The sequence below is a fragment of the Alternaria dauci genome, chromosome 2 (genome assembly GCF_042100115.1).
Source record: "Alternaria dauci strain A2016 chromosome 2, whole genome shotgun sequence".
In the NCBI taxonomy this organism is placed as follows: domain Eukaryota; kingdom Fungi; phylum Ascomycota; class Dothideomycetes; order Pleosporales; family Pleosporaceae; genus Alternaria; species Alternaria dauci.
The window spans coordinates 1390287-1417425 of record NC_091273.1 but is presented as its reverse complement, the minus strand read 5'-3'; the positions used below and the strand labels follow the sequence as shown (position 1 = coordinate 1417425).

Below are 27139 nucleotides of genomic sequence, written 5' to 3'. Positions count from 1 at the left end.
GAACGGGTGCAGGGGAGAGGCGCAGAAGCGGAATATTGGATTGCCATTATCCAGACGCTGTGCATCGGGGCCCTGCGTGCGTAGGCGGCGTACCGCGCGCTCCCAGGTGTGGACCAGGTGCCCGCGAAGATCCACGGGGACCAAAGGCCCATGACGAGGCCTTCCTGGTGTGAGGAGGGAGCATCGGACAGTGATGCGGATTTCGGGGCCATGGCGAAACAAGGCTTATTGAGCCTCCTGCGGCGGATCCTGGTGGCTAAGGCTCCGGCAGCCGCTCAGATTGGCGTGGGCGCAGATCTGAGGCAGCTACCGCAATGGGAACACGGAGTGTCGTCGGCAGCAGCTGACGCGTTTATCCTCTTTTATTTTCTATTCTTTGCAGCGCTGCTCGAGGGATCAGAGAGCGAGAGAGACGCAGGGTGGGATGTCATGTCCATCAGTGACCCACCCCACCCAGCTGTCAGAGGCCGGACGTCTCAGAGGGGTTTGCTTGGTGTCGCAGCGTCCGGAAGCATGGCGGCTCGTGATGTCATGTGCTGTTGAGTCTGGCGCGTCGTCGTCTGGCATGGCGCGGACCGGCGCCACTTATGGCCCATTTAGTGACGCATGTCTGAAAGTGTTGACACCTCTTTCACGCCCCCGGCCACCCTGCAAGCGTCCACTCATCATCGACCCTGGCTGCATGTCGCTCACTCTCCGTTTCCTGTGATAACCTCCCCTGCGCTCGCTTTTACTGATTGCTAGTTTTTGACTTTACTTTCCGCGCTTCTTTTTTTTTACTTCTTCCTCTCGTACCATCTGCACTCGTTTGCACCGGACGGCTTACCTCAGCAGCCATGATCCCCTCGTTATCCGCCAGCAGTCTAGCCATACTGTCGTTACCCGCCGTGCGCCTTGCCCTCGCCCAGTCCATCTCGATATCGCTAGGGAACAGCCCGCCTGATGGCGCCTCCAACTACCTCGACCCCTCGTATGCGGGCTTCGGCATTGAGCCCTCGAATCTCTTCTCCTTCACCGGCAAGGAGCAGACGAACCAATTCTCCATCAAGCTGCTAGAGAACCTCGCAGACTACTCGGGTGCGCCGCCGCACATTCGCCTGGGGGGAAACACGCAGGACTACATGGTCTTTGAGGCGAGCAACGAGCAATATGCGTGGACTGCAAACCAGGACTCGACAGCACAGGGCGCCATTGCCGCCGACTCCATGATCATCGGGCCCAGCTACTTCCGGGCGCTCGACCGCTTCCCCAAGGACACGCCCGTCACATTCGGACTCAACATGGCCTACATGGACGACGACTACCAGGACCAGATTACCGCATTGGCCCAGGCCGCCGTCGACGGCATGAACAACGTCAAGCTCTACTCGTTCGAGATCGGCAACGAGCCCGATTTGTGGCTCCAGAACTCTTTCCGCTCTGCGCCCTGGGACGGAAACACGTACACCGACCAATGGCTCGACCGCTGCGAGGTCGTCTACGAGCGCGTGCTCAAGGCTGCTGGCCTGCCCTCTTCCTTCTTCGAGGCTCCTGCGACCGCCTCCACCATCGGAACCACGTTTGAGATTGAGCAGCTCATAGACGACGGCATCATGGAGGGCAGGAACGGCGACAACTTCCTGGCCACCTGGAACCAGCACGACTACTTCTACTGTATGTCACGTTTCAATGAGTCCGCTTTCTGCACTAACATCAAACAGTCATCGGAGTCACTCCCACACCCCTCACCCTCGACGACCTCATGGACCTCGATGCCACCAACACACAGTTCAAATACTGGGAAGAGCAGGTCGGAATCGCCCTCAACACAGACCACCCCTACGTCCTGCGCGAGATGAGCTCGGTTGGGCCCATTGGCATGCCCGGCGTGAGTGACGCTTTCGGTGCTTCTCTCTGGACCCTCAACTTCTTCCTCTACGCAGCATCCATTGGCATTTCCTCGGTCCAGATGCACATGACCGACAACTCCAATGCCAGTGCCTGGTCCCCTATTCCCATGTATGGCCGCGACACCACATTCGTCCGACCGCAGTACTACGCCCATGCCGCTATTGCACAGATTGTTGGCAACGGCAACGGAACCACACAGATTGCCGCTCTCACTACTAGCAACGTAGGTGCTGCCTATGACGGCCGCATCCGTGCGTACGCAGCCTATGCGAACGACAAGCTCCAAGCCGTGACCATGATCAACGCGAAGCAAGTCAATGCCTCCACGTCGGACAAGGGCAGCTTCACATTCAACCTCAACCTTGGCTCTGCAAACGCTAACAAGGAAGTCTACGTCTCTTACCTCACAGCCCCCGGCGCAGACTCACAGACAGGTGTCACATGGAACGGCATGACCTACGACGACGTCACTGGCGCGTCATCCGTTACTGAGAACACAGTCACGACTACCACAGCTGATGGCAACGGTAGAATCTCCGTCCCCGTCCGGGACAGCCAAGCTGTGGTGGCCAACATTGGTTTCCAACTAGGCAGTACCGCCGTCCTCAAGCCAGACGGCACGCAGTCGAAGAAGAGTAATGCCGCTTCGACTCAGATCAGTGGTGCCAACTACGCCATTCTGAGTGGTGTGTTGGCTATGATGGCGGCCTTCATCGCCGCGTAATGGCAGGTGTAGCGAAACACATTTTCCTTTGTTCAACAACACAAGCATCATGGAATTGCATATGCATTATGACGGCGTTCTCTCTGCGATGCAGGGCTTTTCATCCGCATCACTCACGGTTAGGATTCTCCCGCCTCATTGCTTCACTTGGAATTGGATTCATCGGTCAGGATTGGGAACTTACTAATGACATGCGACACCAGAAAATTTTCATTTTCTTCTTCTTCCTTGGTTTCAACAGGATAGGACGGGCGCGATCACGGCGCCCAGGAGTGTATATACACGGTTTTACATTGCGTCAAGGAAGTACACATTGTACCTGGTATCTAGATTTCAAATCTCTAGAAAGCAAATATATGCTTGTTCCTCTTCAGTCACTGCAATTACTGGATTTGTGAATGCTGCACTGCACTGCACATCTGAATTCAGGGGCTCTGCTGCGGGTTCGCATATGGATTTAGCAAAAGAATGGGATGCTAAGCTTTCAGGCTTCCTGTCTTACCATAACTTCGGAATTGGGGTTATAATAGGAACCGTTGCCCGTCCCGCTTCTTCGGGAGTCGGTGGCGAGCATCGTGGGTGGCCGTGCGTTTTGATTGATATTTTCCCCCTTGGTAAGTTTGGGGAAGGGGATCGTCGCCATGCAAGGAATCAAAGGCCTTGTGCTATGCAAGCTGAGGCAGGGAAAGCCCCCGGGTAGGTGTCGTTAATGCATTCATAGTACCGATACGGGTTGTTGTTGTCGTTGGTCAGGTGGCTAACTTAGTTGATTCGAAATACTTGTTTTGGTAGAAAGCAGATGTCGTATTAGCAAGCAGTGTTTTTGCTTGTGTCGGAAGTGATGCTTCCATAACATCGATGTGAACCTGTGGAATTACCCGCAACTGAACAAAGGCCGTTCAAAATGCACCTATCATTGTATGCCACAGAATGTTCCCAAAGGAATGCCTACGTTAAAGGCACAACGAAGGGCTGGTTGGTAAAGTTGTATCAGTGCCCGATATCACACTTCACTCTGCTCAGATTCCTCTCTCTTTAGATTCCTCTCTGCTTAGATTCCTTTCTGCTTAGATTCCCCTTTCTCTGTTCACGTGTTTGACATTGGAACACCATGGAAGACAACAGCAAAGTTTTCAAGTTCATCAAAGCGTGCTTTGGCAAGGACGCCTTGACAGAGCTTGCGCCTGTAAAGTCTGGCCGCATGAATCCATAGCGCTGTTGCTGAAATGAGCATTACCGACTGACGATACTCAGGGGATTGAGTGTCAAATCGTCGAACGGTATCGAGGATTTGCGCTCCGGAGGAGATTCTGTTGTGGACGCTAAGACATTTGTACCACCCGTATAGATACTTCGACAAGAGGCAGATGAAAGCTCAGAAGTGTGCGGGTTTAGTGTCAAGAATGTGGGGTAGAGTTTCCACCCTCATGACAAGTGGTCAATGTGACCTTCCGAAAAGGAGGTATTTGTTCTGTTCCTCCATAAGAGCGCTGTGTTTCCCTGAAGAACAGAGTACATAGATAATGACCACCCAGACGGAGTCCCACAGAGCATTCTCGTCAACTTCGAATTGTGCTTCAACAGGGATAGCGGAACTGTCACCCGTGAAGAGCGGAATCCTTGGTAGCTCGGGACTTTGCAAAGTAAGTCTCGCACCACTGACACAAGACATTAAATGTAGTCTCGGCAGTCAGATCGAAGGACTACCACTTGAACAGGGTGTAACGATGGCGTATCTCTATCATGCTGACTTCCATGGTTCAAGGATATAGAACGAAGAATGGTCAGATTAAATGAAGCACGAAGGAAGAAGATAACGCATCCCAGTGCATGGTAAGCCACATTGATGGCACTGTTGTAGTGTTTTGAGGATGCGAGAGACAGATTGCTGAGAGCGTAAACCTTGAAAGCCTTGCACAGGGCAGGGCACGTCCATTTCCATTGAAGCGAGTAAGACCTGGCATACATACACCCATAGCCAGACAAGAATCAGGTGGTTGCACATCAACCCAAGATTGCTGAATTATTCTCTTTTCTGAGATGCATGTGTTCAGCTTGATGCCTTGCAGTCAGTCATACGACCTCTGACGTCACAGTCGTCTGTGCGCCAAGCCCTCGTCCTCAGATTTTCTGCTAGACGCTTGCGTGCCGATTTCCGAGACTCAACTACGGGGCTATCTGTCGTTTCTCTCATTTGATGCGTACACACCAAGATCGCCACTAACTCTAGAACAAGCACGCTATGGGCCCGTATGACGAAACCCGCCCGGCACCTTTCCGGGATGTTTGAGAAGAAGGTGTCGTAGCTGAGAACCTGTAAATACCACCTGAAGCATAGCTCAGGACTGCTCAACACCTGGTCGCAGGCTTGACACTTGTTACCAAAATGCGATTTCGCGACAGAACTGGTACCACGTACGAGAAAGATGAGGAGAAGCCACCACAGGAAGTTGGGCTGCGTGATCGCATCGCGCATTTCACATGGTAGGTATGCACGCCGAGGACATTCGAATAACGAGCTCATGATACCACAGGCCATGGTTCGCATGTACGATGTCAACAGGATCGTTAGCTGTGGTCCTCGGGAACACTCCAAACAAGTTTACTGGCCTGGAAACCATCGGCAAGGTGGTCTTCATCTTCGACCTTGTACTCTTCATCGTATTCAGCTTCTGCATGTTGGCGCGGTTTCTACTGGTCCCTCGTAAACTTCTCGGATCCTTACACCACCCAGTCGAAGGTCTGTTTTTCGGCACGTACTGGGTATCGGTCGCTCTCATACTCAACTGCATTTACATCTATGGCAACCCGTCGACTGGGCCATGGCTCACGAAAGCTCTCGAAATCTTGTTCTGGATGTACTGTGCCGCCGCTTTCCTCGTTGGTGTCATCCAGTATTCGCTCTTCTTTCGTCTCGAACGCCTCAACGTTGGCGACGCCGTGCCTGCTTGGATTTTTCCCATATACCCCTTGCTTGTAGTAGGCACTCTGGCTGGTACTATACTTCCATCCCAACCCGAGACGCCCAGCTGGAAGATATTCGTTGGAGCTGTACATTTCCAGGGACTCGCATGGGTCGTTTCTTTCCTGCTGTACGCACTATACATGCAGCGCCTAATGACTAGTTCTTTGCCGTCTCCCTCTACGCGACCTGGAATGTACGTATCTGTTGGTCCAGCCGGTAAGTTTACACTCCTTGCATCTTTGCGTATGATGGAGATATTGATAACGATAGGTTACACCGCCGCTGGTCTCATCTCCCTCGCGAACCAAGCACCGTCGCTCGTCTCCGCAAACTACTTTACGAACACTGTAGTCCCCGACGGCGAGATTGTACGCATCATAGGCATCATGGCAGGCCTCTTCATAGTACTGTTTGCATACTGGTTCTTCATCATAACAACCATTGCCGTCGTAGTGGGCTCGCGTAGAATGTCCTTCTCGCTGAACTGGTGGGCGTTCATCTTTCCCAACGCAGGGCTTACGCTTGCAACAATACAAGTAGGGAAAGTGCTACACAGCGAAGCTATTAACGGTGTTGCGAGCGCTTTGACCATTCTACTGGTCATCATGTGGCTCGTCACGGCAGTCTTCTGCATTCGTGCCGTGTACCTCGGACAGGTCTTGTGGCCCGGAAAGGACGAAGACAAGACCATGTCCAGATTAGCCTGGGGTTGGCAGGGCAACAGGGACAACCCGGAAGCTGGCAAGATCAGGCCGTAGTGTCCAACGTTGAAAAGGATTGTTGTTTATGGAGCGAGGCGTGAGGTTATTAAAGCATTGTACTATTAGCATGATACCCTGTTCAATTTCGAGCACTTCTATACCAAACTGCAAATACTGACTCAAATTTTATTGGTATTGGGTCGTGTTAGCTTGACTTTTCAAAGGTTTGCTGTACGATGGCGTATGGGGTACGGCTTATACGAGGCTGACCATGTGGACCGTGGACATTGGGTCTCCAAGGCCATTCGGGATCTGGGGTGCGTTGACGCGGCCTGGGCTCGTTTACTGAGCTTGGTGCACCTGCCACATGACCTCGGATCGAAGAGTTGGCGTCGAGCGGAATTGCTTGGATCCAAGAATTCCCGCCCTCGTTCTGGCCACGAAAACGTGTAATCATCTCGCACTAGAGATATGTTTTAACCGTACATTACAAAGCAATTGTGCCATTGTGCGGATGTTGCGGAGTCGGGATGCTTACAGCTATGGTGCAATTTCGTTCTACTCGATTGTCACACATGCTCCTTGGTGCACGCTGGTCACCATGAGCTATTCTGTCTAACGACGGTAGTTTCAGTCCATGGGCAAACCGTATAGCTGCTCGTTTACTAGCTGAGTGCCACGGTTCAACAGAACTACATGGAACCGTACAGAAGGTCTCGGCAGCATTCTCGGAAGCTAGGCGCCCAGCATCGCCCAGCCGGGTAGTGACAAACATTTTGCCAACCGTCATCGTGAACTGCAAAGACGACAATGCTCGCCCGCAGTTGCACAACGTGTGCAGATAGCAGCAGGTGACTGCGGAAGAAGCTCTCGGTCAATATTTCGCGGTCGGCACAATGCATGGTCCCGAACGCGACCTTTAGGCAGCGGCCGGAGATAAAGTCCAAACTCTAACACAAAGTGTATAATCGCGATGCTGTAAACGCCGATCTTCCGAAACCCAGTCTCCCTCACAATAATCCCTTATCATCGAGCAACTCAACAACACCTTGCATCATCTCCGCCTAGAATTACACGACGATAACAAACGTATGGTCTAGATCCTGCAGAGAGAGCGACTTGGCCGAGCTAGAGTGAAAATCGCACTGTTTAAGCGCTGCTTGGCCGGCTGGCGGAGAGGAAATTGGTGCGGGGCTGCCTTGTCTACGCACGCATGAACCACTTATCGCCGCTCGTCGGACACAACCAAGCGGCACAGTAAGCTGTTCGGGGAGACTTGCCACGCGTTGTGCAGGTCATGGGCCGAATCAGCGCGTTGGGCTGACACGGCGGAGCTGGCGTTAAGGCACCCTTGTGCGGTAGCGCGCTATAATTGGCTGCGGGGGTGACGGGTGGAGCTTGCGATGCTTGGACTGTCGGGGATAGGGTTTTGGGTTGCTGGTCTAGTGGATGCTTGCGTGGAGCTGGGGTTTGGGATGCCGCATGAGCAATGGCATTCTCAGGTGAGCCGTGGGATTCTGGCACAGTATATAGCTGAGTCGTATCCCCACATGAAGGAGAAGACATAACATCGCAGACTTCCTGTATCAGACTTGAATCCATCATCGTCATCGTCTTCCTACACTACTACTTCTACTATCCTACCAAGCTTGAATGAAACCTATCCTATCAACAAACATGTCTTCACCCGCTACGCAATTCGTCTACGTCCCCAACCTAGTTGGCGGCCAAATGCTCAGGATCCCCATTCAGGACATCGAGGCCGAGGGCCAGATCTCCATCGCACAACAACCTATTGCCAGCCCAACGCTCTCGTCCAGATACGTTCGTGAATCATCGCCTTCACCGAGCGTCGAGAGCGTCGACGACACCGAAGAGTGATAAGCTCATACCGAGACGACGTACGGAAACGACAGAATGACGGCAAGCCTTGCACCAGTATGCAGGCAAGCAAGGCGGAACCAGCAGCGGGCATGATTGCCAAGCAGCCTAGTCGCAGCCTTGATCAATACCTACGAGTCAAAACCCACGGGGGGACTGACATCATCGTCCCCATACCCTCACTGCAATCGCAACATTTTCTTCCAAAATGATGACAGTCGGCCCGTTGGATCCCCCGTAATGCCACCGAGGAAAACTTTCATATTGCGTGGAGATGGCGTGTGGGGAACATATGCAAGCAAGGAGAGCATCTTTGGCTTGGTTGGAGTCGGAGGAAGCTTGGGAGCGTGTCGATCGGAGATGGATCGGGCAGGGAAGCACGCGTTGGCTTGGCGGGCTGTGGGGTTCGCGATTCAGTACTCGAAACGGGACGAATCAATCGGGTGTCCTCGGTAGTTTTAGTTATTTTAATGTCTACTATAATTATTTGTGGTACTTTTGATCACTTGACCGTGTCCATGCTGTGTAAGAATGTGAGCTGTGATTGCATGCTGCATGCACTGACTATGCATTGACTACGTGGTGACAAAAGCAAGGAGAGGTCGTGTGTTGTCTCTTGCACAATGGTTCTTTTTATGCATGCAACCTGTCTCGTGATCGCTATGCATCATCATGACCAGAATAGAGCAGTATGCGCTGCAGTCTACGATAACTCTTCCAAGGTAGCCAAGCTCCGCTCCAGGCCCACAACGCATTCCTGCATGGCCAGCTGAAGAGGCCACTCCTCCGGTCATTCTTCGAATCGAGGTTGTTCTTGATTAAAGGGACCCTCTCCTGTCGTAAGTTTGATCCAATATTCCAACCGCTTTTGCAAAGTACAAGAAGAAGGAGCCCAGTACTGCAACTGAAAGGTTGTATAGTGGAGGTCTAGACAAGTGAAGCCTTTTGAGTAGTACACCAAGCATCATGGTCACCACAACTGGAAACATCCATCATGGCATAGGCTGCTCATCATTGAAAACGAACGATGACGATATATCTGTCTTTCCATACCCGTCCCCTGTCTTCAGGCATCAGCATAGGACATAATGTGTGGAATGCAGTTCACTTACACGTCACTTCTCCAACCTTGTATGGTGCAATCCACAAAATGTCCTCCACAGTCAACATCTCCCATAGCTCTGCTACGCTTCCCGCAGTTATCATGAACCAGCCAAGAAAAGGCAAGCGACCGTGTCTTGCTCGTTGCTCGTACTCTGCGTGGACATAATCAACCTTTACGCATTTCAGCCATTGCAGTTTGGTTTTCGACCATCGCTTATGATCCAAGTGGTAATACTGCAATTGCTGTTGCTCGGTGTCTGGAAATTTCTGGAAACCGTGATGTCTATACCACCATTTTTGCCCAGTTTCCGTAGCCGCGACATCGCTCAAAGCAGTGTCTGCGGCGTCTTTTAATGCTGCGACCTCTTGTGGTAGAAAGTAGGGATCCAGCAAAACCTCTGCATCGGCGACGAGAAGGACACGGTCTGGTCGGCCAAAGTTTGGCGATGGTATACACTTCGTGGGCGGATCACGATAGACCTTTCAAAGATCGTCTATGGTAAGACCATCATACAAGGAGGCGTCGGAGCGAAGATCTAGGCGAAAGAGAGAGAGTAACAGTTGAGACCTAGGTGGTGGTTCATCCTTGCGCAATCCCGGCATGGTTTCTTCGATTCCTAGTAGGATGGCTTCGACTAAGGACTCCCATCGCAGTTGCGACTCACGCGTGTAACATGTACGGTAGATTGTGTAGCCCCAAGGGTGATAAGAATCTCTAGGCTCGTCTTCCTTCTCTTCTTCTTCAGCTTCTTTCTTCTCCGCCGACCTGTCCTTTGTCTTGATCAGGTCCTGTAGCATGTTCTTGGGAGATTCAATCATGGTGTTTCAAACCAGCTGTTTGTCAATAAGAATTCAGTATGTCAGTTGGCGATTAGTAAACCAAGTGCACCATTGGATGTCAGGTTTATGTAACTGCCTGGCACGTAATTGCGGCACGGTACTCTCCAAGCAATAATCACACTTATTTCATTCGGCTTAGCGAGTGTTTCCTGGGCTGCATTCAGACTTGCGGCAATGTTGGTAGTAAAGCTCATATGAATTGTTGGTAGAAAAGAAAAACTGCCTCTCTGATAGCAGCTAAGCCCTGCTGAAAGACATGATGACAACGCGTCTTGGGTATTCAAAATTCCCACTTCATACCAACACAGCCCTGAAGAATTCACGTATACCTAGGTAAATACCCTACCGAGAACATACCTTGCTTCTTGAGCAGCTCCCTCGCCTCCTCCTCCCTCCTATTCTTCTCCTGCCTCTCCAACTTCTTCATCTCTTTCTCCCTCTTCTTGTTGGCTTCCTTTTGCTCCTTTTGCGCTTGCACCTTTTCCTCCTTCATCTTCTTCTGAAACTCATCATACCAATCATTCTTAGCACTTCCCCTATCACCAATCCAAGCACTTGATCTACGCATACTGCTTCTTCCAAGCATACGGTCAGTGTTACTTTCTTGGCGAGCGCGCTCAATATCCCAGGCTTGCCACTCGTAGGGATCGTTTGCTTCTTCTAATCCTGGTGGTGGCGTTAGCTGGCGAGGGTGTAGGTTCTCTTGCGGTCGATTCGTGCGCCCAAAGTATTCTTCTTGTGTTATTTCACAACCGGGGAAGATGAGGCTGGAGGCAGTGGAGGACCTTGGTGAGGCTTTGCGGGGTTCTGGATAACAGGGAGTTGATGTATTTGGATGTGAATCAAGACTCAAGTCAAAGCCCGCGGAGGTGGTGGGCTGAAGAGTTCTGGAGGAATTATCCGACAAAGTAGTAGAAAGTGAAATTCGACAGCATTGGAGCGTACTACGTAATGAAGTAGTGCGTGAAGGTTTCTCTGCGTCGCCTGAATTCCTAGTTTGTTGCTGTTGCGGTGCGACCAAGTTTATATTTCCCTCTGTTTTCTCGAGTCGCTTTCTTTTCACCCAGGACAAAAGGCTGACTGATCTAGGTGGGAGGCAGTCGTTCAAGCTAGGTTCCGAGTAACGGCGAGAAAGTTTCTTCCTGAGTTTGCGAGGTTTCTCGGGGTCTTTTGATGAAAGTTCAGCGCGAGGTGCAGTGGATTGAGATTGAGGATCCTGACGCGACCAGGCCCGGAGGAACACAGGCGGAGACCAGTGTCCGCACGTAGCCATGGCTAGCATATAGGGATCTAGAAGGAGGAAGTCCGACTCCTCTGGAGAGGTTGGTGATGTGGAAGATGGAGGAGATTGTGGGGCCTCCTGACATGCAAGCTGAGAATCACCGCATTGGAGAGTGCGGCGACGCAATAGTGTACAAGCTGGCTTCAACGAAACACGATGTGCTGTTGGCTTGTCCTCCTGTGATGCACCTTACAGCAGACTCTTGGTACACGTATTTGTCAGTGTTTTTACTTTCTTTTAATTTGGAGGACGTTGGCAGTGGAGACTGCTCATCAACAACTTGAATGTCCTGTCTGAGGCTATCAGTCATCTATCTATGCCGCTTTCTCAAAAGCTTCCTTCTTGGGATTCTCTTACTTTGACTTCCTCTGCTTCAGCCCAAAGCAACCACAGTTTCTGCTGTGTCATTTGAGACATTATGCTTGCTTGATCACCATTATCCTCCTCCTTTACCTCGAACTCACACAGTCCTTGCTTTGAAGCCCTAGTCAATTCTTGTTCCCAAATCTCCTCAAAAGTCAACCTGGGCCCGCCCATCATACTGCCGTATATCATCTGCGTCCTGCGATGTCTCTTCTTTATCGCTTTCTCGACTCTGTCTATAGCGGCAAGATACTCTGCATCATTTTGGGAGTGTAAAGAGACTTGCCAACCCCAATTCTGAAGGTCTTTGATTTTGGAGAGCTCGGAAGGGGTAGGATCAGTAAGCGTATAGGTAAAAAGCGGATTGCATGTGTCGAAGGAGTGCGCTGGTGGCTGTAAAAGGTATGGCATGGTCTATTGCGCGAGTTTTGTGTTGAGAACGATAGACAAGAGGCCAGGAGACTCTGATGGTGGGGAAATATATTCATTGTCGAAAAGTTTGCTGCTGCTGTCAATGGAACCATATACTTCACGTTAATCATTCTCATAGAAGAATCATGTCGTTACGACAAGGCTAGCTCCTTGAAGAGGTAGGAGGGCAAAGAAATGTTGCCATTGCACAAATCTATTGGGTATCATATGCCGGCATCGCCAGCGCGATACCACGTCATAGTTGGTCGTTATCTTTCATCGTTCTCGCGTGTTCCAGTCTTCTTTGGCCACAAAGCCGACTCCCAAGCGCTGTCAAGTGAGCTTCTAACGCGCACGATACCTTGCTGCATATGTGTCCCAGTCTTGAGACGTGCTGCGTCGGTTGCGGCGTAGGCGGGAAGGCTGCGGAGTCATAGGTTCACCTTCCATGAATTTCCTATGACTGATGTGAGCATCTTCCACAAAACCGTATACCCATCTTGTGTTCGCGGGAGGGTAATTGTTCTGGTGTGGGGTGGAGGTCATGCTCGGGGAGGGCTCAAAACCATATCTTGATCAACTCCTCCGAGACAGCAGACGGGGTAAGGACGCCGGACTCGGTAATGATACCAGAGATCAGGTCAGGTGGCTGGTCAACATTAGCAAGATGTATTCCCAGTAAAGTGGGCAGAACAAACCGTAAAGTCGACAGCATCATGAGCGTCGAGTGGAGCGACTGTTGACCCCTTGGCAGCCATGTCTGCGATGGCTTCGTCGAAGACGTTCCGCTGCTCTTCATCGCTCTTGGTCTTTTGTTCCTCTTTGGGTTCTTCTGCAATCTTGAAGTCCAGCACCTTCTGCTCAATGGGCAAATCAAACTGGCTAAGGGGATACAGTCTGACAAACTTGTGGCTCTCGGCAACCACGTAGAAGGGCTTTCCTTTGCTCTTGGCTAGCACACCCAGCTGGTAAGTGCCCATGCGCGAGATGATGCCGCCGTTCTCCACAACACCCTCGGCTCCCACAATGACCATGTCGACCTTGCCCAGGGAGTAGGCGACGGCTGAATCTGGGATGGTGGCTACTGGGACGTTGTGGTCTCGGAGGTCGGCGACAGTTTGGAGGCCCTCTTTGGCGTCCGACGAGCTGGACGAGGGGAGGACGTATATGACCTTGAAGCGGAGCGTGCTTGACTCGGCTGCCCTCCTCAGCAGCGCGCCCACCACTCGCGAACCACCATTTGTGAGCACTGTGCCGCCGTCGCGGATGAAGTGCTTGCCGAAGCTCGCTATCTTTTCCCTGCTCTGCTTGGCGCGGTCTACGAAGAGCTTGCCGTTGGACAGGAGATGGTTGCGTATCGCGCGGAAGTCGTCGTCTGGGCCCAAGTTCAGGCTCGCGGGGCGGTTGAGCGTCGTGATGAGGTAGCGCTGGAAGAGATCGGTGCCGGCAGAGAGGGAGATGGGGTTCGCAATCGACGCCTTCAGGGCAGCTGTATGGCGTTCGAGCAGATCGAGCGTCTCGGCGACGGTTGAGACAGAGCTCTGTGCAATGGCTTCTACGAGCGCCTCAATGGCCGCGACGGGCATAGTAAGCTCGGGGTCATCTTTAAGAATGCGGCGGTATGTCGCGACAATGTCAAAGGTCGGCTGTGTCTTGGCTCCTGATTCGGTGCTCATCTTGACGATTGATTGCGACGTGTTTGTGCTCCATCGACTTTTGGATATTTTGGAGGGGTCACGGGCGGTTCGCGATTGAGTCATTCGCCAAGACCATGGTCGGAGGGTTAGCCTCGTCATCACGCTCTCCAACGCGCCAAACTAGTGCAAACATCATCCACCGTACATCTGCTTCACTCAATTGTTGGGAAGCATGCTATTGTTGGGCCGCACCCACCCCTTTACCATGGTTACAGTCTGTCATGCGCGATGGGCTGACCGAAACCACTCACTGTCCGCTGTGACTACACAGAATCACTCAAAAGCCACACTTCACTGAAAGCTAACATGTAAACTCAATCTTCTTACTGATCCTGACCACTACTCGTACCCTCTCACTACAAAAAGCCTCATCCTTGCTGGCCTGCAATCATTCACTAGCAGCCAAAAGAGCGCCGAAACTCTACTTACGTCCTTATCATATCTATTAGGGAACCGACTACTATAACCGGAAACACAATGCCGTACATCGTCCGCGTGCCTGGTGTCCCGCAACCCTACATCACCAACGATCCGAGAATCTACATCAACTGTCTAAAGCTGCTTAAGTGGGAGTGCGAATCACGACCGTTTCACGATGCATTCTGCAAGGCGTTCCGGGCAGATGAGGATGAGCAGTCGTTGGCTGACAGGCGTCGTGCTCAACTTGAGGCTTTCTGGGCTGAGGCACTTCAGCGGCAAACAAAGCTGAGGGACAGACCTGATCCTTCAGAAGAAAACACATGCACATTGACTAAGAAGACTGTCGAAAGATTGGCAGAGCACGACTTGGACCAAAGCTTATTGTGTGATATTAAAAGCTGTAAGGAAGGTGCGCTCTAGCAGGTCCTAGTATACCCCGTGAGCACCTTCCTCATCACCAAGTCGTTCGTGCAGGCAGCTACGAAGCGATTGATGGTCAGGTGTGATTGCTATGGCACAACTAGTGGATGCCATCTAGGGTAGCTTTTACCTTCTCGCTCATGGGCCTTGCTAGGTCAAGCAGTAGACAAAATCTCTCATTCTTTATTTCTGTACATCCACAACACAGTTCGCGCAGCTCGCTATACATTTCATGCATTCTTTCGCCTCCAGACACTCGTATCGATATTGACCCCTGTCTTACCCACAAAGCCACTACAGCTCGCTACCTCACCACCCCGAAAATGCCCGGACTTTCAGACACGGTCGACGAGCCAGAGCCAGAAACATACTACAAGAACTTTAATGCGCCCTTTCGAATGCCAACCGCACATGTGGTGCCACCCAACGAGAAGTTTGTTGTGGTTGAGGAAGGTAAATATGCAGTGGCGGCAGCTGACAATGCAACACCACCGCCTCTGATGCCACGCGACGCAAACCACTCAACTTTTACCCCCTACACCACTACAATCCCTTCTCTCGCATCACCACATACGACTGCATCGGCATCGAAGTCACCCAAGAACTTTACAGTTACCATACCCATCACTGTTCATCTACCTGCCGAGGCATTCTACCGCAACTTCCCGACAGATGCATCAGGGAGAAGAAGGAGAGTGATTACGACAAATTTGACCTACGATGTGGCAGTCGGGCTGCCAGAGACCCGAACACCTGCTCATGACAATTCATCACCAACGTCATATGTTCGACCCGTCAATCCATGGTCTTCCACTGCCGCACAGTACCCATCGACATTCATCAGCGAATCTGGCCCCCTTTCACGTTCTGGGATCGGTCATGATGAAAACGCTACGGATGCTCCTCAGTCTGGCGGGGCTGGCGACGGACATGGTCTTGGCCCTAATTTTGCACAAAACGCGCCGCAGCTGATAAAACGCCCTTCAGAAGAAGAAGTCATGGGAAACAACTGGATCAAATTCCAAAACTAACAGCCGCATGTATCGCCCAGAATGTCGTGCACCACGAGATCCGAGACGCGCGTCTGAAATGTAGCATACGAATAGAGTCAAGCATCTACTTGTTACGTGTTTGCTTGCGTCAGGCCCGCGCATTTCTTCTTAACTGTACCTTGGTATGCAATGAGCCCTAGAGGTATATGGTGTGTTTTACGTATGTATGTTATATAAGATGACGTAGTGTATGTCCTTCAAGTAGACTTAATGTCTTTGGTACAACACAATATAACCGAGCTCCTCTATCTCATTAGAGACGACAACCCGCTTCCTCTTTGCAGGTCACGTATCTAGTTGTGTTATGGAATATAATCATAGCATCTTGTTGGAGAGAATACTAGCCAACGAAAACTGATACAGTGGCATTGAATTCTCCCGGTACCTGCTGCGGTCGAATGAGCGATGACGCACTTTGCATGCTGCCAGCGGATGCACCCGTGGATCCACAGCGCCCAACGTCATATCATGCACCGGAGTTTGCAGGGACCCTGAGGTAATCTTCAGTGGGCACACGATCTATTACCCAGATGAGCGTCATGAAAACAAGACAGAAAGCTCGAACCATCAGGTGTTCCAACATGCAGGCATCTTTTGACCCATACTCCCCGTGCAAGAGACTGTTCTAAACAACTCTCTTCTGCAACACTAAGTGCACATTGAATCCTATTGCCATTCACAGCTCGGCGATCAGAAAAATGTCAGTATTGTCGGACATTGCATCAGCAGTCAAAAACACACGACTCGTCCCACCAACCGAAGACGAAATCGCATCAACAAAGAAGGAAAACCAGGACCCAGAAACTTCTCAAACTCGACCAATCCTCGAAATCACATCCTACGACCGCTTCACACCACCGTCTCCAAAACCAGACCTGGAATATGACTGCCGTATGACGCATAACCCGTCCTCTCAAATACGCAAAACATGCACCGGACTCGACTCTGCACTGCAAGACGAGCTCATGCGCCGCGACTCGTTCAGTGACGTGGTGACCTGTGCTGAGGGCGATATTCGGCGGCTCATGGAGGTCAAAAATGTACGAGCTAGCAGGGAAGGTAAAAAAGCGATAGTGCGAGTAGGGTGTCTATGTGGGAGCGGACATCATAGGAGTGTGGCGTTTGCAGAGCAGCTGGGGAAGGTGCGGTGGTGTGAGAATGACGAGTGGGAGGTTAGAGTTGTGCATAGGGATTTGACAGAAGGGGTGGAGGAGATGAAGAGGGCTAGGCGTGAGAAGAGCGAAAGGAGTAAGAAAAGTGGAAAGAGTGAGAAGGAGATGGACGGAGGGGGAAATGAAGAGTAAGAGCTATAAGAGCAAAAAGAGCAAAAAGCTAGTATGGAGGTGTAGAGGGTGGAATGACACTCGACCTCATGCCAACCACGAGTGTCTAGTCAAAGGCTCTACATCGGACGCTGCAGTCTCTGCAAGTGTAGTTTCCTTTGCATCCACACCACTACCATCTCTCAAATTACCCACCTTGGAATCTCCCTTGTCTATGCTCCTACCACTCTGTATAGGAGGATTCACAAAAGGATCGTCAGGCAAATCCTCAAACCTCCTCGCGATCCGATTATCCGCCAACTTCCACCTCCTCTCCTCCTCCTTTCTCAACCGCTGCTCATCAGAACAAATGATTACACCATCCTTCCCGAAATACATGCCCGCCTTCTTCACTCCATGCACAAACTTTCCTTTCTTTCCCTTCTCACTCGCTTCCTTGTCCTTGCGTTGCATATCCGCCCACGCAATCTTCAGTCCATGTTCGCGCTGCCAGATCCTCCAGATGTCATCGTCCCAGGTCTGTGTACTCACTGCTTTGTAGTACTTTTTCAACCACTTTTTCATGTTGGGCGCAGAAGGGTCGGTGATGTATACACGCCAGCCCCAGGCTGCGACGTCTTTGGCGATGGCGGCGTTGCGGGTGGTGAGGGCCTCTGTGGAGGCGGGGATGAGGACTATGTAGCGTGTTGTGGTGGTGGGATGTACGTCCGGGGACCTTGCGTAAAGGAAGACGTAGGAATAGGCTTGGTAGTAGGTTGGGATTGCGACTATAGTTACCATTGTTGTTGTTGCTGTTGTTTGTGAGGGCATGGTTGTTGAGGTGGTTGTAAAGGTTTGTAGAGTGCTGGTTGAATACCTAGGTAGTGCTATCATGCACTTCCTTGAGGAGAACCAGGAAATGACTCTCACCGTTGATTGGGATCTTACGCTGTGAGGCACCCCTTCTCATGGATTCAAAACATTCACGCCACCCACTCAAGCGGGTGAGTTCAGCTTCAAGACCCGATGAGTTGTCCATCAGTGCACAGTTCGAAGACCTGCTGCACGACTGTGAATTCACAATGTCCTGACAGAATTGCCAGTATTCATCTGCAACTATCCCACGACTTGCCCTATTCAAACCACTCTCAAACCTTCACAAACACAAAGTCAGAGTCACCATAACTCATCATGCAATACATTCTCCACGCGCCCCGAAGCAGCATCGTCTTCGCCACCATGGACAGTTCAATATCGCGCTTTCTACGGCGCCGACACGGGTGGGCCGGCTTCAGCACCGAGCTTGACACGCTGCCAGAGTACATTAGCAAATCGTGTATACGAGAGCTTGATAACGGAGAAGTTGAGATTGACGAGAAAGTCCTGAATGGCAATCTTCTGTGCAAAGAGATACGGTCTTTGCTTATGCGAGATGGTTTCGTAGAGCCGGATTTCCGCCTTGTTGGGCGCGTAGTATGACCTGGACGTATGGGTACGATGCGCAGTAATGGAGAGTGGTGAAGCAAGGATTAAAGTTGGGATGCAGAATGACTTGGATAAACGTCAAAACTCATCCTAAAGGTATACACCCTGATTCATCCGTTGAGACGGTGGCGTAGATCACTGTGTATACCTCTAGGGTAGATTTTCACCAACGGGCAAAACTCTGGGAAACGAGCTACTTCATATACCATGAACGTGTATTCGTAATTCATTTGTCTCTATAGGACACGGTGCATACGAATGTAAATTCTATCAACTTTTGTCTTCGTAAAAGGGTAGCCTAAAAGTATTCATAGAGTCTGGGTATCGCAGGAATATGACGGAAACAAGATGTAGTTGGCAGGTCTAGATGGCCCACCCGGCTTTCTTCTTGGCAGCCTTGGTGGTCATGGTGGGCTCGGACGGTGGAGGCGGCTTGATATCCTTGAGGTCTGGTAGCGGGTCGTTGTCCCGGATCTCGAGTATGGTCATTTGCGAGGCGAGAGTCGCTTGTCCGTCGGCTGTTGTGTCGCCAGAAGCAGACATGTCGTCGCCTACAGGGCCACCTTGTAGGGAGACGCCCCCGTCTTCCTCATCATCAAACTCGTCCTCCCCAGCATCTTCCTCCTCATCCTCGTTACCATCAGCCTCTTCTCCCTCCGCTCCAGTGGCAATATCTCCAGCATCGCCGTCGATACCATGCTCCTTCATGTAGAGTTCCAACTCTTTCGCCATCTTCTTACTGAAGCCGGAAGCCTGGACCTCGACATCTAGCCTCTTGACGAGCTTCTTGGTAGCATCCTTGAAGAAAGGACCTGGCTCGTCGCTCTTGAAGCCGAACCGGCGGTCGAAAAAGCGCTTTACGCAGGCGACGTCGCGGTCAAAGTAGTATTCGGCATTGGCATGGTCGATGGACACCATTTGGGGGAAGTCAATGAGGGTGGGCACCAGCGACAGACTACCGTCCTTTTCGGTCTTCTCTTCAATCATAATGTTGAACTCGTTGAAGTCACCGTGGATCAAACCATGCTGCGCGAGACGAACGATGAGGGCAAGCAGTTCGGCGTAGAGTTCCTGCGGATCGCCGACTTTGGAGATTTGACGAAGAGGGAAGCCGTCGATGAGGCTCATGATGACGGTATGCCTGTTCTGGCCAACCGGCTCGGGCACGGGGAAGCCTTCTGCTCGGAGCGCCTTCATGAACTCAAATTCTTTCAGGGCAGCGAGACGCGACATGTACATCCACGACCCGCCCTGGCGGTTGCGGAGATAGTCACGGTTCGCCTTGACGGTGCGGAAAGATATGCGGCCCAGACGGTGGATTTTGAGGACCAGCTGCTTGCCCGTCTGGTCGGCGCAGACGATGATATCCGACTCTTTTCCAATGCCGATCTGGTTGCCGACCGAGTAGACTGTCGAGGCCTTCTGGTGGGTGTGCAGGGCAAGGTAGTCGAGGCCGCCGTACGTGAGCCGGTAGCCGTCATATTTTGCGTTTCGGACTTTGGCGATGAGGCCAATTTTTGCGAGGTTGGAGATGCATCTGTGGACGCCGGTGCCTGAGCGGAGGGCAGCGATCTGGGCGATCAAAGGGGTGGGCACGACTTCATGGTTGCGACTGCCCATCTCTGTCTGTCATGGTCTTCATCAGCGTTAGTTCCCCCACCACGTACGGAAAGACGGTGCGGGCGCATACCGCAGTGAGGACGCGCCAGTCGTCCGCGGCCAGATAGCGGATGTTCTTGACGTTGAGCTTCATGGTGAGTGTTTGTACGACTCCGAAAGCCGTCCGGATGCGGGTTTGGGGATATATGCCGGGGGTCGGGTGCGGCGACAATAATTTTTTGGAGGCTTCTCAGCGGCTGAGCTGCGGCGGCGGGCGGCGGCGGTGCTCATCATCGGCGGACGGGGCTTGGCCCTAGCGCGGCGGAAGTGGTGTACGCGAAAGCAAGAGCTGCCTCATCGACATCAATCCGCCATTACCACTCTCCCCACTCGACTTGCCTCCCGCTCTCCCCACCCATTTGAGCGGCCATCTACATCTCACACCACCCGCGCACCATCTTTTCCGGTCGCTGTCCACGCCGCCCCATCCCGACACATAGACACCCACACACTTCGCCGCTTGTCCTAGCTACATATCAACATGGCCAAGGAAGACGAGAAGAAGCCCACGGCCGCCGACAAGGGCAAGGGCAAGGCGCCCGTGACCAACGACGCGGATAAGAGCAAGGATGCAAAGCCAGATGCCGACGACAAGAAGGGCGGTGTTGCGACAACCGGCGGTATGTTTGGTCTCCGGGACAGCTGTAGCGGCTATCGTCATGGACATGCACTGATTGACACCCCACAGAGGAGCTCAGCGAAGAAGACCAACAGCTCAAGAGCGACCTTGACATGCTGGCAGAGCGGATACTGGTGAGCTGCTTACCACGGAAGCTGCCCTTTCCCCCCGCAGCATGCGCTGACCCCATGTGTTTACTAGGGAGCCGATACCAGCCTCTACAAGCCCGCGCTCGAACAGATCAAGGAATTCATCAAGACATCGACGAGCTCCATGACGGCCGTGCCCAAGCCGCTCAAGTTCCTCCGACCACACTACGAGGCCCTCGAGAAGGCCTACGCCTCATGGCCGGCAGGCGAGAACAAGCGCTCGCTCGCCGACATGATGTCTGTCTTGGGAATGACGTATTCGGACGAGGAGCGCCTGGACTGCCTCAAGTACCGTCTGGAGGCGCCCTCAACAGATCTCGGCTCCTGGGGCCACGAGTACATGCGCCACCTTGCGCTGGAAATTGGCACAGAGTACCAGAACCGCCTGAATGACGACAAGTCCACCGACGATGTCACCGACCTTGCCTCGAACCTCGTCCCCTTCTTCCTCAAGCACAACGCAGAGGCGGATGCCGTGGACATTCTGTCTGAGCTGGAGATGATTGATCAGATTGAGCAGTACATTGACGAGAACACCTACTCGAGAGTCGCTCTCTACATGGTCAGGTAGGTCATTGTCGCATTCCCCTAAAACGAGTAGCACTGACATGAACAGCAACGTACCCCTGCTCACTTACCCAGACAACGACAAGTTCCTCCGCACCACCTACCGAATCTACGCCAAATACAAGCAGTACACACAGGCAATCGTCATCGCGATACGACTACACGAGACCGACCTCATCAACGAGGCCTTCAACGCTACCAAGGACAAGTCGATCCGAAGACAAATGGCCTACCTCTGTGGCCGACAGCGGATATGGCTCGACGTCTCCGAAGACGAAGACCCCGAGCTCCAGGAGTGCATCAACAACACGCGCCTGCCCGATCACTTCAAGGCGCTGGGCAAGGAGCTTAATATTCTCGACCCAAAGACCCCGGACGACATCTACAAGACACATCTTGAGAGCAGCAGGACTGCCGGACTCACCAACACCGACTCTGCCAGACACAACCTCGCATCAGCCTTTGTCAATGCCTTTGTCAACACCGGTTACGCAAATGATAAGCTCATGCTTAACGAGAACACAAAGAGCAGCTGGGTATGGAAGACCAAGGAAGAGGGCATGCTGTCAACAACCGCATCTCTGGGTATGCTCATGCTCTGGGACGTAGAAGAGGGTCTCGATAAGGTCGACCCCTACACACACGTCGAAGACGACATGGTCAAGGCTGGTGCCATGCTTGCTACCGGAATCTTCAACTCCGGCGTGCGCATGGACTCAGATCCCGCCATGGCTCTCCTAGGTGACGAGGACAATATCAATTCCAAGAACAAGAATATCCGCCTCGCCTCCATCATGGGTCTTGGTCTCGCCTACGCAGGGTCAAATAAGGAGGACCTTTTGGACATTCTCTTGCCAATTGTCAGCGACACCAGCCTCGATATGCAGCTCTCTGCCATGGCAGCCCTGTCTCTTGGCATGATCTTTGTTGGTTCGGCCAACGGAGACGTTACCGACGCCTTGATGAACACCCTCTTGGACGAGGACCGGACAAAGCAGCTCAAGGACAAGTGGACCCGCTTCATGGCTCTTGGTCTTGCGCTACTTTTCTTCGGTCAGCAAGAAGAGGTTGACGTCATCTTGGAGACCCTGAAGGCCCTCGACCATCCCATGGCCAAGTCGGCCTCGGTACTCACCGAAGTGTGCGCGTGGGCAGGTACGGGTGCTGTGCTGAAGATCCAGCAACTGCTCCACATTTGCAACGAGCACATCGAGGACGAGAACGAGGAGAAGAAGGGTGACGAACTACTACAATCTTACGCTGTCATTGGTCTATCATTAGTCGCCATGGGCGAGGACGTTGGCCAAGAAATGATTCTCCGCACTCTCGGCCATCTGATGCACTACGGCGAGGCTAACATCCGCAAGGCTGTGCCTCTCGCTTTGGGTCTCATCAGCCCTAGCAACCCTCAGATGAAGGTTTACGACACTCTTTCGCGCTACTCTCACGACAATGACAACGATGTCGCCATCAACGCCATCTTCGCCATGGGTCTCTGCGGTGCCGGTACCAACAACGCCCGTCTTGCACAACTACTCCGCCAATTAGCCAGCTACTACCACCGTGACCCCAACGCTCTCTTCATGGTGCGCATAGCACAAGGTCTGCTACACGCAGGAAAGGGCACACTATCCCTCAACCCATTCCACACCGACCGCCAGGTATTGTCTCGCGTAGCAGCTTCGGGTCTTCTGACTGTTCTCGTTTCCCTGATCGACGCCAAGTCATTTGTCGCTGGTGACTCACATTACCTGCTCTACTACCTCGCCACCGCCATGTCGCCGCGCTTCCTCATCACGCTTGATGAGGATCTCAAGCCCTTGACGGTCAACGTCCGCGTTGGTCAGGCTGTTGACATTGTCGGCCAGGCTGGTAGGCCCAAGACCATCACTGGATGGCAAACACAAAGCACGCCCGTACTCCTGGCGCACGGCGAGCGAGCGGAGCTGGAAGACGAGAAGTACCTCAGTCTTACCAACGTACTGGAGGGCGTGGTCATTCTTCGAAAGGTATAATATTCCCACTCGTTGTAATCTGACCAGCCATACTAACATGATTTATAGAACCCAGAGTGGGAAGACTGAACGATTCCAGTAAAAGGCGAGAAAAAGGAAGAGATGTCTAGGACATCGCGCAGGGCATAGAAAGGGTCTGCACCAAGCGTTTTGGCATTCTAATAGCATTACGGTCCCTGCCTCAACCCTCGCACTGACACAACGACAAGTCCGAGGGGCACACCGTTGTATATATAGATGTGCAAGAGCAATGAACTGAAATGAAAGTATTGATAAATATGATCGGTTCAGCGACTCTAGTGTGCCTGACCAAGGCCAAATTGTACTTACCATGGATGCACATGATACTCACTCATCCACTACACCCAGGATGAGTACCCAGACAAAAGCTCCAACAAGCTTCGCGCTGCATCAGGTTCGATTGCATTAGTATACAGACCTTGTCTAAGCCTACATCTCTCTTGTCCATCAACTTTCGTCGTCAATGGCCACTTGGTAGTGACTTGGCATCATGGCCGATTGCTTCCGTTTTACAACCCACCACTTTCAACCCTACCTGTTGTCTTTCTATGCGTACCTTTCCCATTGTATCAAAGACTAAAAAAAAACACTAATGAGCACCGTGTGAGTCGAACACACGTCTTCCGCAGTCAAGGTACCAAGTCTGCTACAGTCAAGGCACCAAGGTAAGGCCTCAGTTATCCTCCGCGAGACAGTACGGTTAAGTACTAGGAGTTTCGGCGAAGTATTTATTGCGGACGTCTTTCCACTGGACCAGGTGCTCCTTCATCGTCTTGTGTTGACAAGCCGAAGTGTTCGTGTGAATATCATGTAGAGTTAGACGTGTCAAGTCGTTGGCAGTGAGGCGAGAAGAGGCATTCGAGGTGTCACAAGGAACAAAAATTGAAGAGCCACCACCGACACAGAGATGAGCTGGAAGAAGATCTATTATACGACGAACTATCGAAACTGCGACAAATCCGATCATAGACCTAGCCGCCACTGCTGAAACCTGCCCTTGCCATCGATGAAAAAGAGATACATCGGATAACCCACTAACATCCTTTTGGTTTGCTGGCTTGCCCAGATGCTAACAGATGCTTCTAAAATGTGAAAAAAAGCCGCCCAAATATATTAGTCGAAAGGAAAACGCGAGACCGGAGTGTCGATGAGAAGGATATGTTCAAGGTCCTGGCGCCAAGAGCAAAGTATTAGAGGCCCAGTGACGTGAGCATGAAAGGCAGAGCGAGCGACAAAAAGGAACGACAAGAGCGTCGTGTCGTGGCATGTTGATATAGTATGGCCCTCGTAGAGTATACTGTTGGTATATGATCGATGCCAAAGTCTCCAAGAAGATGCGACTGGAGGATGGTGAAGAAGCGATCATGAAGAATAGTGCGTACATCGACGGTCGACTTGGAAAAGGCGGTCCCTGCTTAGTTGGTGGTGCTCGGTGAAGCAGACTTGCCAGCCTTCACGGGAGTGGCGGGGTTGGTCTTCACATCAACGCCGTTGTCAGAAGCACTATCGTCGCTCTTGATGGGTCCGCCCTGGGGCACGTAGTATGATCGGGCTGGGCCAAGAGTTGATGGCACTGGTGGCGACCATGGCTGACGCTGGCCGCGCATAAACATCTCGAACTCGTTGGCATGACCTGCGGGTACCGGAGAGACGGAGAGGTAGCGCTCGGGCGTACCCAGTGCCCTAGCCTGGGCAACACCGACCTCGTACTCCGCAGCACGGAAGACACGGCCAGCTGCGGTCTGCTGCTTCAGCATCTTCTGCTCGTGGGTATCGGAAAAGCGGATCTGGATGAGATGTTCTTCGCCGCCGGGCTTAGACACGGGAGTGTTGTTGAACTCCTTGATAACCTCGTCGCAGATCTCGCGAGATTCAAAGCTATAGACCATCAGCGAGGTTCAGATTGGTAGCACAATGGTGACCTACCGAGCAAAGCCGACACCGCGGCCAGTACCGGAAGAGTCACGAAGTATCCTGCTCGAGCAGACCTTGTGAGGTGCGAAGATGGAGGCGAGCTCATGCTCGTTCATGTTCTTGGGAATGTTGGATACGTAAAGATTGGTGTTGCACTCATCGGCGAATTTCTTGAGCTTGGAGTAGAACGATTCCTGGGGAGCGTCAGTGAGTGTCATTGCACATCAGCGTGAGGAAACATACCCGAGCAAAGCTGACTTCGTATCCGAGGTAGTGGAAGCCGCGGATACAGTCCTCAGCGTCTTCGAAGTTGTGGTACTTGATGAAACCGAAGCTGCACAGGAGGGTTAGTGGTTGAGGCACTGGGATGTTTGGGGAACTGCTTACCCTTTGCAAAGGTTGGTCTTCAAGTCGATGATGGACTTGGAGCTCTGGATGTCTCCGAAACGCTTGCCCCATAGGTGAAGCATCTCGTCGGTGGTCTCAGGCAACAGGCCTCGGATGTAAACGTTGGTCTCGCCAGTCTTGTTCTCCAGGCTACGGTCGAGTGGCTTGTGCGGGGAGCTAGGAGCGGGAATGGCCCGGGGGATGGGAGGCTCCTGGTGCACTAACGCCAGTAGATGGGGAGGCAACGTGGGCATGGCCTGCTGCTTCGGAATGGGCGCCATGACCTGGTAGGGGTGGACCAGCTGGGATGGCGAAGGGGTGGCACTGCTGGAGTAGAGAGCATTCGGCGAGCGATCCATGATAGCAGCGTTGTTACCATAGCGGTGATACATACCGCCACTGCCGTAAGGCGTGCCCGGGTTGTCATTCTCGTTCGAGGAGATGGAGTCACGACGCGGTGTCATGAGCGATGGCATTTCGGCGGAGGACATGCGAGCAGCCCATGCTGGTGGCATAGCGTTGTTGTCGATGACAGCTTGGCCATACTGGTAAGCCGCCTGCGGAACGTACGTACCAGTGTGGTTGTACATGCTGGGAGAAGCCGCCATGGCAGTCTGCTGTTGACCACCAGGCATCATCTGGTACATGGATCCGAGGACTTGCTGGTTGGGAACCCAGAGCCCTTGGCCATTGGAAAGAGGAATGTTGCTGTAGTCGGATGAACCCCCTGACAATGCAGAGCTAGCAGACTTGGAGGTAGCGGACGAACCATAGGAGGCGTGCATGTTGAGAGCTGCCAAATTGCTCGTCAGACCTTGCATACCGTTATCACCGTGGGGGGAGATGGGCAGACCTCGAGGGAGGTATTGAGCGCTCCCATGACCTTGACCGTGCTGGTTGTAGTTGTTGAGCATGTGTTGTCCCTTGAATCCCGCGTTGGGAAGCGCGTAGCTCTGCTGACGACCGTTGGTAGACATTGCAGTGAGCTCGGAAGTGACGCTGATCGAAGGAGAGTGAAAAGACCGACGGGGTCTCTGGAAACGGAACCTGAGGCTACGAGCAGGGGCAGGCGGATCGAAGAGTGCGAGCCTGAGGACAACTGCGACGAAGGATCTCAACAGCGAGCTTGGCAGACAGACTGAGATGCAGAGAAGAACGTTGCTCTGCTCGGAAGATCAGCTTTTATACAGGTTATGGGGAGGCTGGGGTCTGGCCCGGCAAATTTGCTCGGTGATGAATGAGGATGAGGAAAGCAGGCCTCGCCGGCCAATGTGGGGGGAGGATCACGCCAGGTCTGGCGGTAGCAGGGCG

General features: G+C 52.4%; 6 protein-coding genes across 6 annotated transcripts; 2 read left to right on the top strand and 4 right to left on the bottom strand.

Annotated features, from left to right (window-relative positions):
* Positions 1–836: 836 nt before the first annotated feature.
* Positions 837–2614, top strand: ACET3X_002526 (uncharacterized protein; the record flags this gene model as incomplete). Its single annotated transcript, XM_069449279.1, has 2 exons — positions 837–1653; positions 1701–2614. 2 exons carry the CDS (start codon positions 837–839, stop codon positions 2612–2614), a joined length of 1731 nt encoding a protein of 576 aa, XP_069309073.1.
* Positions 2615–4774: 2160 nt separating this feature from the next.
* On the top strand, positions 4775–6429 carry ACET3X_002525 (uncharacterized protein). Its single transcript, XM_069449278.1, has 3 exons — positions 4775–5098; positions 5149–5795; positions 5850–6429. The coding sequence occupies exons 1-3, from the start codon at positions 5001–5003 to the stop codon at positions 6335–6337; spliced, it is 1233 nt and encodes a 410-aa protein (XP_069309072.1). The 5' UTR covers positions 4775–5000; the 3' UTR covers positions 6338–6429.
* A 6291-nt stretch (positions 6430–12720) lies between these two features.
* Positions 12721–13837, bottom strand: ACET3X_002524 (uncharacterized protein; the record flags this gene model as incomplete). The annotated part of the gene is made up of 2 exons (XM_069449277.1): positions 12721–12810; positions 12860–13837. The coding sequence occupies 2 exons, from the start codon at positions 13835–13837 to the stop codon at positions 12721–12723; spliced, it is 1068 nt and encodes a 355-aa protein (XP_069309071.1).
* Positions 13838–17120: 3283 nt separating this feature from the next.
* Positions 17121–17813, bottom strand: ACET3X_002523 (uncharacterized protein; the record flags this gene model as incomplete). The annotated part of the gene is made up of 1 exon (XM_069449275.1): positions 17121–17813. One exon carries the CDS (start codon positions 17811–17813, stop codon positions 17121–17123), a length of 693 nt encoding a protein of 230 aa, XP_069309070.1.
* A 1047-nt stretch (positions 17814–18860) lies between these two features.
* On the bottom strand, positions 18861–20250 carry ACET3X_002522 (uncharacterized protein; the record flags this gene model as incomplete). Its single annotated transcript, XM_069449274.1, has 2 exons — positions 18861–20123; positions 20188–20250. 2 exons carry the CDS (start codon positions 20248–20250, stop codon positions 18861–18863), a joined length of 1326 nt encoding a protein of 441 aa, XP_069309069.1.
* A 4692-nt stretch (positions 20251–24942) lies between these two features.
* ACET3X_002521 (uncharacterized protein) lies at positions 24943–26979 on the bottom strand (the record flags this gene model as incomplete). Its single annotated transcript, XM_069449273.1, has 4 exons — positions 25829–26979; positions 25685–25775; positions 25454–25635; positions 24943–25405 (listed from the first exon to the last, which is right to left on the bottom strand). The coding sequence occupies exons 1-4, from the start codon at positions 26803–26805 to the stop codon at positions 24943–24945; spliced, it is 1713 nt and encodes a 570-aa protein (XP_069309068.1). The 5' UTR covers positions 26806–26979.
* Positions 26980–27139: the final 160 nt, after the last annotated feature.

What these genes read in the sequence shown, in the direction of transcription:
- ACET3X_002525 (XM_069449278.1), top strand. Translation starts at nt 5,001, where the DNA reads ATGCGATTTCGCGACAGAACTGGTACCACGTACGAGAAAGATGAGGAG. An exon ending in CGCATCGCGCATTTCACATG is followed by an intron (nt 5,099 to 5,148) that starts GTAGGTATGCAC and finishes ATGATACCACAG; the next exon opens with GCCATGGTTCGCATGTACGA. An exon ending in CGTATCTGTTGGTCCAGCCG is followed by an intron (nt 5,796 to 5,849) that starts GTAAGTTTACAC and finishes TGATAACGATAG; the next exon opens with GTTACACCGCCGCTGGTCTC.